The sequence below is a fragment of the Camellia sinensis genome, chromosome 13 (genome assembly GCF_055761805.1).
Source record: "Camellia sinensis isolate YWXY chromosome 13, ASM5576180v1, whole genome shotgun sequence".
In the NCBI taxonomy this organism is placed as follows: Eukaryota; Viridiplantae; Streptophyta; class Magnoliopsida; order Ericales; family Theaceae; genus Camellia; species Camellia sinensis.
This window is the reverse complement of record NC_138973.1, coordinates 137,100,163-137,114,993: the sequence shown is the minus strand read 5'-3', so window position 1 is coordinate 137,114,993 and position 14,831 is coordinate 137,100,163. Positions and strand designations below refer to the sequence as shown.

The window sequence follows — 14,831 nt, the reverse complement described above, 5'->3', positions numbered from 1 at the left end:
AAATAGCTCTTCTAAAAACCCGTTATCAAGCCAAATAGGAATTCCCAAGATTTGTTTGTACCTCTTAGTTTATGCTATCTATAAATAAATAAAGTAACGAATATTTTCATATATGGTGCACCATTGAAGAAAGGCACTAATTGGATGGGGTATCAATTGTTAATTCCATGAAGGAATAGTCTATTGTACGTAATTGACAATCATATCCATTAAGATGAAGTTGTGCAACAGCATATTTGTAGTAAAATCTGTCAGAAAAAGACTAGCATGGACAGGGAAATGATCTTAGGTCCTTGGCTACTTGAGCTAGCAACGTCAAAGACTTCGAAAAAAATCACCCAATTCACATCCAAGATCGGTAATAATTTGGCATCACATAACTAGATAATCTCAAAATTGCACACAAACAAAAATCATTTTAATTACCGGAGGAGTCAATGACCTAACACTTTCTCTTGATGCAGAAACATTTCTACCATGGAAATATAATAATGAGATACAACCAGTAAGAGACACAATTGAGATATCAAATTCAGCACTTTATTACTAAAAGTATAGATCTGTAATTCTAAGCAAGGGAGAAAAATGTTGGACTTGGTCTTTCAAGTCCACACAATGAAGAAGCAAAACAAGATACATTGTTGCAACCAGATGTAGATAGATGCATGAGGTGGAGCAATCTCCAGCGAGGAAACGAACTTTGCTTTATTAATAGAAGAATCTGCTCGACTGCAAGTCCTCAAGGCTGTCTTTAATCATTTAGCAAGTAACCTACGAGTAACAAATAAAGAAATACCTTAGTTTGGCAACATTGGTCATTTGATATATATATACATTCAATAACTGAAGGCTTGTTATATCAGGCAGGTTACTTTCCAAAAAAAAGTTATATTAGGCAGGAGACAACCATCAAGTTTAAGATCTTATTTGCATGAACTTCAAGTAAATCATGGAAGACATCGTCTCCTTTATAGTCTACTTATCACATTTCTACTCATAAACACATATTCAACAAGGCAAGAATATAAGAGATACTGATTGTTTCCTACCGAGAGCAATCGAGTATTAATCCAACCAACATGTCTGCTTGAATTCTTATTCCCACCATAAATGTCTAGACTACATTTTATATTCCTTCAAGTACTTCTTTCATTTATTTAGAGTAAAATAGTACTTACAAATTAATATAGTTTTGTATGCATACAATGGGAGTCTTATCTAAGGTTTCATAATAAATTCTATTACTTCAAACATGTTTGTTGAGTGTACGCATCCAACTAGCCGTGTCAGACACATCCCATATCATAATTCAAGTGTCCAACACTGGTACTTCACAAATTTAAACAAGCCCGTGCAAGTTGTAACATAGGAGGCAAGGGTCAATATGACTCAAAATTGGATGAGACTGAAGCACATACAGATTTCAACATATATTAGAAAAATGGTTCAATAAATTTGATATAGTGTAGGTTGCAATACTGTATAAAACAGATGTCAATATTTGATACCATCCCAAAATGTCTAAACAAACATATTTGATATAACAAAAAATGATCATACTTTCACCCCTTGGTTTTCTTCATCTAGTATTCAATAATTAAATTAACTTATGTAATATCTTAAAAAAGGAGAAAGAGAAAGAAGTAATTACAATTGCCTCAAACCAACAAACACATAGTTTGCTTCATTATATTATTTCTCAAGTGTTAAAGATCCAACTAAGCTCAATAATCACTACCCAGACCACCCAACCAAAAAACAGAGAACAAGAAAGATGACGACATCTTTCTCTATTAGGCTGTTGTTGAATGCTAATTACAATTTGCCATGCAACAATATCTATAGAGAAATTGCAGTAATCATCAAGCTACCATTTAATAATCCAATACATCTCAAGATATTACAAAAGAGCTTAGTATGAGCCAATACTTGACAACATTGTAAAATATAAAAGATTAAAGCGAAAGCACTTTGGGCCAAAATAATCTGGGCATCCTTTATAGAATTGATGTTTTTATGTTAGATACAGACTTCTTGAACACCTAAAACATGTGCATACAAGCCCAATATGCCATCACATATTGTTGAGTCCTCACCATCTGGGTAACTAACTTTTCTAGAGCTTACCATGTCTGTATATTAGTTTCATGTTATCATCATGTCACATGTCTATGTCCATGCACTTAGGTTTCAGCCACCAGAATATGTTACACATGCTATGTTACATGGACATGGATATGAGTATCGAGTGTGAGTGAGATCCAAGCATCAAACCTTCATAAATCTAAATCTTAAGATATTGGGACCAAAAATTGGATGTAGGTATAGAGATGCATTATAGACTTATATATTGCATATTATATAATATTTTTGGATAAGATTTTGTAAATTATATAGAAACGTATTTAAAATAAAATGATGGTTTCTTGGAGGTGGTCCGAGGGTGGTGGACCAGTTATGTGGTGACAGGATCACCCAGCTGTAGGTTGGCTTAGAAATTGAAATTGTTGAAAGGGGATTTGAAAAGGTGGAATAAGGAGGTGTTTGGTCGGTTGGAGGGCCAGAAGGCAGTGGTGGTGGCTCTACTTCACTCCTCCCTGGACGACTTACAGGCTCATGGGGGTTTGTAAGCTAATGATGTGGCAAGGAAGGAGGTAGCTAGACTGGATTATGTCCATATCTCTCGTATGGAGGTGAGTTATCGGCAAAAATCCAGGTGCTTGTGGTTGAAGGACGAGGACCGGAATACTAAGTTCTTTCATCGGATGGCTAATGCTCACTGTCGGGTGAATTAGATTAATAGGTTGCGAGTGGTTGGTTAGGATCTGGGTACGGAGGAGGGGATTGTGTCCTTCTATCAGCATTTGTTTTGGCCGCAAGCAGGGGAGTGGCGGCTCGGGATGGAAGGGGTTCATTTTGACATGATCTCGACAGCGGACAAAACTGTTTTGGAGCGTCCTGTCTTGGAAGAGAAGGTTTTTGGGGCTTTGCGGGCGATGAGTGGGGACAAGGCACCAAATCCGGATGGTTTCACTATGGCTTTCTTTCAACATTGTTGGAGTGTGATTAAGATGGATGTGATGGTAGCTTTGGAGGCTTTCTTTGTGTCTGGGCACTTTGAGAAAAGGTTTAATGCAACTTTTTTGGCTTTGATTCCTAAGAAAGGGGGGACAGAGGATATCAGGGACTTTAGGCCCATTAGTTTACTTGATAGTATGTATAAGCTTTTGGCTAAAGTTTTAGCAAATAGGCTTCATGGGGTTTTGCAGGTGGTTGTGTCTGATTCTCAATATGCTTTTGTAGGGGGTCAGCAGATTTTGGATGCAGTATTGATGGCTAAAGAGTGTGTTGACTCCCGGATTTGACAAGGCTTACCTGGTTTGATTTGTAAGTTGAATATCGAGAAGGCTTACGATAATGTATGGTGGGAGTTTTTGTTGGATGTTATGGGGCGCAAGGGTTTCGGAGAGATTTGGGGTCGGTGGATTCAGTTTTGTATTTCTACTGTCAGGATTTCTTTTCGACACACCGAGGTCTTTGTTATGGGGATCCTTTGTCGCCACTTTTGTTCATTTTAATGATGGAGGCGTTCAGTAGATTGTTGGATAGGGCTGTCCAAGAAGGTTTGATGGAGGGTTTTTGGGTGGGTCCTCTCTCGGGAGAGCCTCTTCGTGTTTCCCATTTGTTGTTTGCTGATGACGCTTTGGTCTTTTGTGGGGTAGTGGCGGAGCAAGTAGGGTATTTGAGGTGTGTCTTGTTATGCTTTGAGGTAGTTTTGGGTTCTAAGGTAAATTTGCGGAAATCAAAGTTGACTCTAGTGGGGAAGGTGGAGAGTCTTCCAGTGTTAGCTGGGGTGTTGGGTTGCCAGGTGTTGGCTTTGCTAGCAACTTACTTGGGCTTGCCTTTGGGGGCCACATTTAAGGCGAAAGGGGTGTGGGATGGAGTTGTAGAGTGAATTCAACGTCGGTTGGTTGGGTGGAAGAGGCAATATCTTTCAAAAGGGGGTAGGTTGACTTTGATTAAGTGTGTGTTGAGTAGCATTCTAATGTACTTCATGTCTTTGCATGTTATTCCGGTATTGGTGGCGCGGCGAATGGAAAAGCTTCAAAGGAATTTTCAGTGGGGCAATGGGAGGGATGGTTTTAGATACCATTTGGTGGATTAGGGGTAGATTTGTCAATCAAAGGAGGCTGGGGGGTTGAGGGTGTAGAGATTGGTGGTTTTTAACTAAGCTTTATTAAGTAAGTGGTTGTGGCACTATGCTGTGGAGCCGGAGAGGCTTTGGCGACGGGTGGTGGCTAGTAAGTATGGGCAGGCTAGGGGGGGATGGGGGTCAAGGGATGTGACTAGTTCTCATGGTTGTGGTCTATGGAAAGGAATTTGGTTGGGGACAGTGGAGTTTTGGGAGATGGTGGGGTTTTGGGTAGGTGATGGGATGAGGGTACGTTTTTTTTAAGGATAGGTGGTGTGGTGAGGCTTTGTTGGTGGCTCGTTTTTCTTTGATTTTTGGCATTGCTTTGGATCAGGAAGCTATGGTGGCATCTTATTTGGGGGGTGGGGATGTAGTGGGTATGAGATATTCACTTGCGGTGGCCGGTTCAGGATTGGGAGCGCAACTGCTAGAATTATGGGGTTACTTGTATGGGTTGGGAACTTGGGTGTGACTGGGATAGGGGAGGATGCTTTGGGGTGGAATGTTGTGGGGGCTAAGGGGTGTTTTTCTGTTTCGTCCTATTATCGGAGTTTGGTGGGGGAGGAGAGGAGGGATTTTCCCTGGAGGAGTGTTTGGGTGCCGGGGGCTCCTTCAAAGGTGGTTTTCTTCATTTGAACGGCAACTTTAGGGCGGAATCTTACAATTGATAACTTGGTTCGGCATGATCATTTTCTAGTGAATCGATGTTGTACATGTTGTGCAAATACGGAGTCCGTGGATCATTTGTTCTTGTATTGCCTTGTGGCTAGTCGGTTGTGGGAAGTTATTTGCTCCATTTTTGGGATTGTTTGGGTTCAACCGAGGAGGGTGATGGACATGTTGTGGAGTTGGCGTGGAGCTTGGGTGGGTCGGCAGCTACGTCGTGCGTGGTCTTTGGTGCCTCTTTGTTAGATGTGGTTAGTTTGGTTGGAGCATAATCAACGAACTTTTCAAGAGCTTCCCCATACTGCTTCTTGGCTTGAGAATCGCCTTCTTATAGTTTTGTATAGTAGGATGGAACAAAAGTTTGATCTAGATTTGTTTGTTTTTTTAGATTTCTTAGATGACACTCTTGGTTAGGAGTTATTTTTGATGTCTTGTATTTGTTGCATCATCTTGATGCTCTTTCAATAAATTATTTATTTATCAAAAAAAAAAAAAAGATTTAAGACAATATACATGAAATTTCCATCTCTCATCCATGTGAGAAGCTAAATATGTTGGTTTACTAGCAAATGCCATTTTTTTCTTTTTCAAGCATCATAAGAAATTAAAGAATTCGAGTGTTTAAATTGGATAAGGTGTTGAACACATATCTCACACCCATACCTCCTTGCCGTATCCAGTGGAAATGGGTACTTTGGGGAAATAGCAGAGTCAATATAACACAGGACACATAAATGCTACAGTTAAACCAGTAGTGGCCTACGGTTTTTGGAGGCCTCAAGCTTAACATCAAAATGAAGCCTTTGAAAAGTTCGGGCCTTAGACTATTTTTCTTAAAAACGTTTCTTGTGGGCCTCAGACAACAATGTAAGTGGCATAATAGTTAAATCACATTAGTAGCCCAAGGTTTTTAGAGGCCGTAGACCTTATCTAATTAAGACTTCGAAAAGTTGGGCCCTCGACAATAATTTTTTTAAAAAAATATTCTTGTGGGCTTAAGCAACAATCTAGTTCTAGTAGTTGAGCCACCTCTACAAACCATTAAGAAATTTAAAGTTAAGAGACAAAATAACAATTCTAATTATCAGCCTCTAGAGGGGCTAAATGCTTCATGTGCGTCGACTCTATTATCTACAACAAATGTTAAATCAGGAGAGTGTATTTGCAGCTCAAAATAATCCTTAAATGCATTGCTTGGTAAGGGAAAGCATGCCCCTATTGTTTTTGGGGGGGGGGGGGGGGGGGGGTGTGGGGTGGGGAGGAAATCACTAGCAAACGTAATAAAGGATTAAAATTTTTTGCAAAGTTTGCAAAGTTCATAAGGAGGAAAAAGAATGGTGAAATTCCTAGAAAACTTGAGAAAAGGATGAGCAACAAAACCTGTCCATTACCAATTTTTCTCTAACAAGTGCATTCTTTTTTTTTTTAAGCATTAACAAAGGAAGTTTTAATAATAAAAAGGCATGAAACAAAGAGAGGACAAGGCGTCTTCATCCTACTACTATTATAAAAGAGTGAAGAAATTTTAGTGTTTTCTACTTTAATTTTATTCCAAACGTACCCCTAAATGTTTGAATTAATAACTCTTCTTACATGACGGTTCCAGACACCTTTTCTTTTCTTTTTTTTGGGTATAGCCGGACACATATTCACCCTTGTTGGAAAGAGTTGGCAACTTTTTGTCATGAATTAGTATGAAATATATCTCACGCTTAACCGCAATGGTCATGGCAGCAAGCAACCAAAGACTTGATTCAATGCACGCGGTTTCTTCCTCTCCCTTCCTCATGCCTTATACTCCTTCACCTCTATCTATTGGACTTTGGTTAGTTTTCTTCACAAATACTTCTTTATTTCTTTTTGTATTCATGCAACAAAGGTGTTTGAAATATTGCCTCTATAGAGTTAATTACTCTATTCCTCTATTTGGTTGATTGGAGTTTGGAATATGATGGAATGGAATGGAATGGAATAGTCATTCCTAATTTTTTATTTTTATTTTTTTTGTCGGGAATGATCATTAGCTTATAATGGTAAATGAAAATTATTTCCAATGTATAATTTTTTTAGTCAATCAAACGTGCAAATGAAAATTTTGATGGAATGATTATTCCATTCTATTCCATTTTAGTAAATCAAACACTAGATCTTTATTTGTGTATGCCTCTGGTTCATCTTCTAGATATGTCTTCTCAAATTTCTAGCAAACAAGGGAATGGACCAGCATGACCAACCTGGATGCCTTAAACAAATCAAGATTTTGATCATAGCAAACTAGATTGGAACTTCTTTCTTAAGGCCTTAGGGGGTGTTTATTTGGATGGATTGGATAAGAGCGAACTATAATATAATGGACTGTTAGTCCTAAATAAATAGTTACTGGACTATTTAGTTAGAAATGATGCATATTTGGCTCAACTTTTACTAAACTAACCAAACGATGAATTAGTAAATTTATTAGACATGGAGTCCAATCCCACACGTCAATCCCATGAAACAAATGACCCCTCCGTTGGTGATTTCTTCTTCTACTTGTGTTTTGTTTTATTTTCTTTTGCACTATTCAAAAAAAAAAAAAAAAAAAAGTCAAATGCTCATCTTTTTCACAATCCTTTAATTTAAAATCAAGCATTATGTCTAATTTTGAGAACACTTGAAGAACAATATATTAAATTAAACATCGAAGGTTGTTTTATGGAAGACATTGACCTTTTGATGTGTACATGTAGTCATATTCATTTGTATTTGAAGTCCTTTATTCATTTATTTATTTATTATTTTAGATTGTCATATTTCAAATGAATCACTTTTTTGTTCCATAACTGAGGCAATTAGGGAAAACCAAAATTTATTTATTAAGAAGCTTTTAGACAGGTTTGTTCTACCAAATGATAACTTTTTATTTTTTTTTATTTGTTTATTTTTTTCCGTAAATTCTACCAAATGATAATTACTATCAACTTTAAATTCATCTGTATTTAGAAATGAGTCATTTTGTTACATACCTAAGGACACTAAGTGCCCAATGCAAATTCAATGTGTTTTCATATAAATACATTGAAAACTGGGCAATTTAAGAGGACATATAGTTGTAGACTATGTTACATGGACTCGGGTACGGGTGTCGGGTGCGGGTATGTATCTAGAGGTCAGACTCATTAAATCTTAAATTTAAGGGTACACGGACTCGGCAAAAAAATATCATATTTTTATATTTTTAATCTAATATGTGAGATAAAATGGTACTATATGTAACTTACAGTGTCAAAAAGACATTTATAGTAATTATATACAATAATATGCACATATAATAATTGTGTTATATACAATTATATAAGAAATATCCGTTGAAAAGAATCTAACACAGATCCCATACCCTTGTCCGAGTGTCGGATGTCCGACACGGGTATTTGATCTATTTTGAAGAGTCTGTGTAACATAGGTTGTAGATGATTGGGGAAATTTTGTGGAGTATTTGGAGGGGTGCACAGCACCATCTTATGATAGGAACCGTGGTCGAGTTGTACTGTGTTGAGGGTGAGGAGATCATATACTCCATGTTGCAAAATTGAATATTGGTGATTACATTGGAGGTCATTAATGTTAATTTCTCTGCTGGTGCTATACTTCCATATTTTCTACATTAAAAGTCATAATGTTAACTTCTCACTGTACTTGTTTACCAACGTTAATGTTACGGGTTATTCGCTTCTACTTCATTCGTTTAAAAATGGAATCGAACAATTGATTCATGAAAAGTCAGATTTTTCCTCTTAAATTAAAAATCAAATTGCTTTGGGAGAGAGTTAGTGGTTTGCCACTATTTTGGGGTTGGACTGAGAATTATCTAGTTAATTCTACTATTAAGTACTTAAGCTGTTGTATTAATTGCTCTAAGGCTTCTTGTTTTATTGCTAGATGTCTGTCAATTTGTGTGATTCTTAAACTATAGTGTGCTAGAGATCTACCTGTGGCTAATGATAGCAGAAATTGATATATTTGTTTTTGATCTTCTAATTCTTGTATATGTTCAGTACTTAGCTCTAAGTTCTTCTTTCAAAAGCACAAAAATTTGGCTTTAAAAGATATTATATTGAAAATATTCCTTTTGTATTTCTACTTAGGTTACTCCCCTTTTATTCTAAAATTCTTTCATTTACTTTGTAAAACTACTTTTAAGTGATGTTTGCTTTCATTACATATACTCTCACCTTGAGACTAAATCTCGTTTGACATAGCATATTTTTATTTTCCCATTCCTTACCTTTCCCTTTTTGCTACAATTTTTCTCTAATGCCTGATCACGACTCACATGGGTTCTTCAGCTAAGGTCACTCAGTAATGGAATAGAAAAAACAATAAATACTATGAAGGTTCAAAGCATTTAATAGTAAAGAGCAAACATTTCATAAACTTAGTTTTTCAAAAAGAAAATAAATTTTAGAACAAAGGACTTACCCTTTTCAAATACCCAAGGAAAAAGAGAAATTGCTCACACTTCACATTAATATAACAAAATACTTATAAGGATTATGTTACATACTCTGGGACACTTAGAAACTTGGAAGACAACAGTTGAGACACTTCAAAGTTGGACAAGGACTTCAGTATTTTTTCTTATGTTTCTAATTGAAGAGTGTTCTCTATTTATAGTGGTGAATACTCCTAAAGACCGACTACCGAAAGAATCAGTCAAGGATTAAGATAATGATGCCGGGTATTACTTTGGGCCCCATTGCACATCACTCAATCCTCCCCCTCTTGGTTCTTCGTTTACAAAATACTACAAAAAGAAAAAAAAAATAAAAATAAAACACGTGTAAGGATTCTCACAGTTTTTCTTTAATGGAGTAGAGTAGGGATCGTCTACTCTATTAAAGTAGTGAGTGAAGGAGAAGCCTTACTATTGACAAATGCAAATAATTACAATAGTTTTTGTTGTTTTTTGACGTGAATTCTAACACATATTTTCAGGCGTGAAGGAGAAGCCTTATATCTGACAATCTCAAATAATTATGCTGGCCGTTGTCGTTTTCGGGCTAAGTCCTTGGTGAAGCTCCCTGTAGATGCTTACTGATGTAGATGCTTGATTGATGGTGAACTTGGATGCTCTAGACCCTTGGATTTTTTTTTTGACCTTCACCCAAACATTCTATACGAAAGGTCTGCTGCTGAAAGTTAATCATAAAAATCTGCCTCATTATCTGGTTCATTCTCCCATTGATCATCATCTTGAAATATTGGTGACTCATGAGAAACGCTATGCTGATAGTTAGGATACTGACTTTCATCAATAAAAGTCTCTTTGCTGAAAGGAAAACTTGGAATAGACAAGTTCGAATAGATCTTCTGGTTTTTATCTTCACAGACGAGGTGTCCATAGTTTCCATTATAAGCTGATTGAGGGTTATTAACAAATTTTCTCCATTTGTTAAGCTGATCTTTGAGTAAAAATTTCTTGCATGGCCAAGGTCTTCGGTTGAAAAGTACCGGGTATCCTGAAAATGTTGGGGTTCCTCTAAGGTATATTTTATGCTTGGTGAGAATACACCTTATTCCTTTCCATTCTGGTAGCTTGCTATCAATCAATATTTCAACAAATGGATAATGTTCTTCCATTATACAAAGTACTGAATAAGCAAATTTATTTCCAAAACTATGAATCTGGTCTGGTTCTGAAAAAATCATTTTGGAAACAAATCATAATCCAACAATTGTGCGGCGGTTAGAATACAAGTTTTGCCTTTTATCTCTAATGGCTTAAAAGTGGCTAAATTTATCTGACAAAGACAGATGCCGAAGTCAAGATTGCATTGACTCAAACCAGACCAGACTGATAGTTTTGGAAATAAACTTGCTCATTTAATACTTTATATAATGGAAGAACATTATCCATTTGTTGAAGTATTGATTGATAGCAAGCTACCAGAATGGAAAGGAATAAGGTGTATTTTTGCCAAGCATAAAATGTACCTCAGAGGAACCTCAACTTTTCTAAGATACCCAGGACTTCTCAACCGAAAACCTTAGCTATGCAAGAAATTTTCACTCAAAGATCAGCTTAACAAATAGAGAAAATTTGCCAATAACACTCTATTAGCTTATTATGGAAACTATGGACACCTCAAAAACAAAAACTAGAAGATCTATTGTAACTTGCTATTCTAGATTTTCCTTTTAGCAAAGAGGCTTTTGTCAATAAAAGTCAGTATCCTAACTATCAACATAGTGTTTCCCAAGAGTCACCAATACTTCAAGATGATGATCAGTGGGAGAATGAACCAGTTAATGAGGCAAATTTTTATGATCAATTTTTAGAAGCAGACCTTTCGGATAGAATGTTTGGGTGAAGGTAAAAAAAAATAAAATAAAAACAAGGTTCTAGATCATCCAAGTTCACCATCAATCAAGCATCTACAAGGAGCTTCACCAAGAAGGACTTAGCCCGAAAACGACAACGGCTAGCATAATTATTTGAGTTTGTTAGAGATAAGGCTCCTCCTTCACGCCTGAAAATGTGTCAGAACTTACGCTAAAAAACGACAAAAACTACTGTAATTATTTGCATCTGTTAGTAGTAAGGCTTTCCATTCACTCACTACTTTAATAGAGCAGACGACCCCTACTCTGCTCCATTAAAGAAAAGCTGTGAGAATCCTTACATGTATTTTATTTTATTTTTTCTTTTCTTTTTATAATATTTTGTAAACGAAGAATCAAGATAGGGAGGATTGAATGATGTGCGATGGGGGCCCAAAATAGTACCTGACATCATTATCTTAATCCTTGACTAATTCTTTCGATAGTCAGTTTTTAGGAGTATCCACCACTATAAATAGAGAACACTCTTCTATTAGAAACACAAGAAAAATCCACTCAAGTCCTTATCCTCGTCCAAGTTTCAAGTGTACCACTCAAATCTTTGTCCTTGTCCAACTTTGAAGTGTCTCAACTGTTGTCTTCCAAGTTTCTAAGTGTCTTAGAGTCTGTAACATAATCCTTAAAGTATTTTGTTATATTAATATGAAGTGTGAGTAATTTCTCTTTTTCTTTGGATATTTGGAAAGGATAACTCTTTTGTTCTAAAATTTATTTTCTTTTTGAAAAACTAAGTTTATGAAATGCTTGCTTGCTTATTATTATATTACATGCTTTGAACTTTCGTAGTATCTATTATTTTTTCTATTCCATTATTGAGTGACCATAGCTGACGAACCTGTGTGAGCCGTGATTAAGCATTAGAGGAAAATTGTAGGTAAAAAAGGAAAAGGGAAGGAATAGGAAAATAAAAATATAATATGTCAAACGAGGCTTAGTCGCAAGGTAGGAGTACATGTAACGAAAGCAAACATCACTTAAAAGTAGTTTTGCAAAGTAAAGAAAAGAATTTTAAAATAAAAGGAGAATAACCTAAGTAGAAATACCAAGGAATATTTTCAATATAATATTTTTTAAAGCAAAATTTTTATGCTTTTGAAAGAAGAACTGAGTTAAAATTAGATCTAGTACTGAACATATACAAGAATTAGAAGATCAAAAATAAAGATATCAATTTCTGCTATTGCAGGTGTACTGGGCAAAGTCCACGCATCCCACATTACTCTGTGAGAGATCACAGCTCCACTACATAAGTTGACCAACTCCCTTAGCCTAGTATGAGGCCTTTTAAAATAGTGACGGGTTAGATAGCTGAAATGACCTAACTCCAAAGCGGACAATATTTGGCTAGTCGGGGAGGGTTAGCTGTTTCATTTGGCGCCGTCTACGGAAACTCCCTACTCAGGCAACCAGTCCACTGGGGAGTTATGTGGGTATACTTAGCAAAGTCCAATCCCACATCGCTCTGTGAGATATCATAGCTTCACTACATAAGTGGATTAACTCTCGTAGACTAGTATGAGGTTTTTTAAAGCCGTGAGGGGTTAGCTAGCTGAAATGGCCTAACTCCGAAGCGGACAATTTCGTGCTAGTTGGGGAGGATTAGCCGCTTCAGCTATCATTAGCCACAGATAGATCTCTAGCACACTATAGTTTAAGAATCAAACAAATTGACAGACAGCTAGCAATAAAACAAGAAACCTTAGAGCAATTAATACAACAGCTTAAGAACTTAATAGTAGAATAACTGTAAGTCCAACACCAAAATAGTGGTAAACCACTGAGAATTTTCCTCTTAAATTAAAAATAAAATTGCATAATTATTACATACTTAAAAGAGGGTATTGCTACGTGGCGTGTCTTCTACATTATGATTGGTTTAGACAACAGGCTCCATAATTATATTGATGTTTTAAAAGATAAATAAGAGATAGTTACTTTTCTCATAGAATAGGATTTAAGAGGCTCAAAAGGACAGACCCCCATCCCTTCCATAAACTCTGAATGCTTATTTTCAATTTTTAACCTGAAATTATCTTTGTAGTTTCCATTTTCTTGCATGTAGAGCAAGTACAGAGAAAGTCATTAAGTAAGAACTCAAGAACAATTACGAATATTTAAAAAAAAAAAATTCCTTAGAATTCACTTACTGTGGTAACTTCTCGGATCGGAAAATTGCAAACTTTGAAGCCTCTGAGTAAGAATAATGAATCCCATTCTCCTTGAGAAACTCCTCAATCAACTTCTTGACCTTCTCGGGTTCTGCACTCTCGCATTCGATCTCATAACAAGTACCAAAATCATACATAGTCTCATCCACCTCCAATTTCAATCCATTCCAGTCATAAACTCCTCTCACATTCCTAAACCCACCCAAACACACAAACCCTCCACCAACAACCCCAAACTCATCTCTTACCCTCTTCATAATCCTCGAATCCACCGAACCAAGCTTCGACGGGTCCGCCACGCATTCGCGGCCGAGCAGAGGGTCCATTTCCTCCTCGTCCTCCTCGACACGACTCACGCCGTCGACGAGTACAGCTTTGGCTTTGAGAGAGACGACGCAGTTGGCATCGTCGTCATAGAAGCGGAGGCGGAGAACAGCGCGGCGAGAGGAGAGCTCGGAGGCGACGCCGTCAAAGAAGGTGTTGTATTGGCGGTGGGTCTGGCGGTGGAAGGGTGAAAGGATAGAGAGGAGATTCTGGTGGGCGGCGGAGTCAGGAAGACGAAGCTTGACTTCGACCTCCATTAGGGTTTCGGTGGGGACTAGGAGGAGGAGGAGAGGCCGATGCGGTTGGATTTGGAAGAGGGATCTTTAAAATGTTGGAGGAGAGAGGCGGCGCCGGTGGTGGTGGCGGCGGCGGCCGTGGCGGCGGAGCGCTTGCGGGCTTCTTCGATTTCTTCCTTGTCTTCAACTTTGACTTCGATTTTACTGGGCTTTCTTCTCAGCATCTTTCTCAATAGTCAGTCCCTCTATCACCAAAATCCATACAGCCATTTTATAATTTGACTTTGTCCATCTCCCAGTAAATAATTATACAAGTTTTGTTAGCCATTTTAGTAATGTAAATTTAATTTTGACTCTAATAAATTAGTTATTGAACTATCTTATTTTTTTTATGGTTATAATTGAAAAGCCTCATAGTCTCTTCAAACAATTATGTATGCATATATTTTAAATTTTTATATATTTATATCTTGGATTTGGAATTTTATGTATTATATATATATATGTGTGTGTATATATAGCAATTTAATATGTTCTTTCAATTCCATTTGATAAATTACGGAATAACTTATTTTGTATTTTGTTTTTTTTTTCTCATCAGGTTTTATATGTTTGTATGGGCAAATTTATTATTATTGCAAATTTATATTAGTAAAATGTCAACAATTAGTATTTTTTTATTTTAAAAATTAATTAAGTTAGTTTAAATAATTAGCTAAAATAAAGAGCGTGATTGGAGAACACAATAACTACAGTAATTAGGTAAAATAAAGAGTGCCTTTTTTTTTGTACCTTAGTTAGTGAAAAGTAGAGAGTCAATGCTACTCTTCAAGCTTGGCAGACAAATGGGTTTGACTAAAACAA

General features: G+C 36.7%; 1 protein-coding gene across 1 annotated transcript; it reads right to left on the bottom strand.

The window, feature by feature from the left end:
* Positions 1-396: 396 nt before the first annotated feature.
* On the bottom strand, positions 397-14,282 carry LOC114271776 (triphosphate tunnel metalloenzyme 3). Its single transcript, XM_028213411.2, has 2 exons — positions 13,387-14,282; positions 397-771 (listed from the first exon to the last, which is right to left on the bottom strand). The coding sequence occupies exons 1-2, from the start codon at positions 13,986-13,988 to the stop codon at positions 756-758; spliced, it is 618 nt and encodes a 205-aa protein (XP_028069212.1). The 5' UTR covers positions 13,989-14,282; the 3' UTR covers positions 397-755.
* Between the last annotated feature and the right edge of the window lie 549 nt (positions 14,283-14,831).

Coding starts and splice junctions, on each gene's coding strand:
- LOC114271776 (XM_028213411.2), bottom strand. CDS start 13,988: ATGGAGGTCGAAGTCAAGCTTCGTCTTCCTGACTCCGCCGCCCACCAG.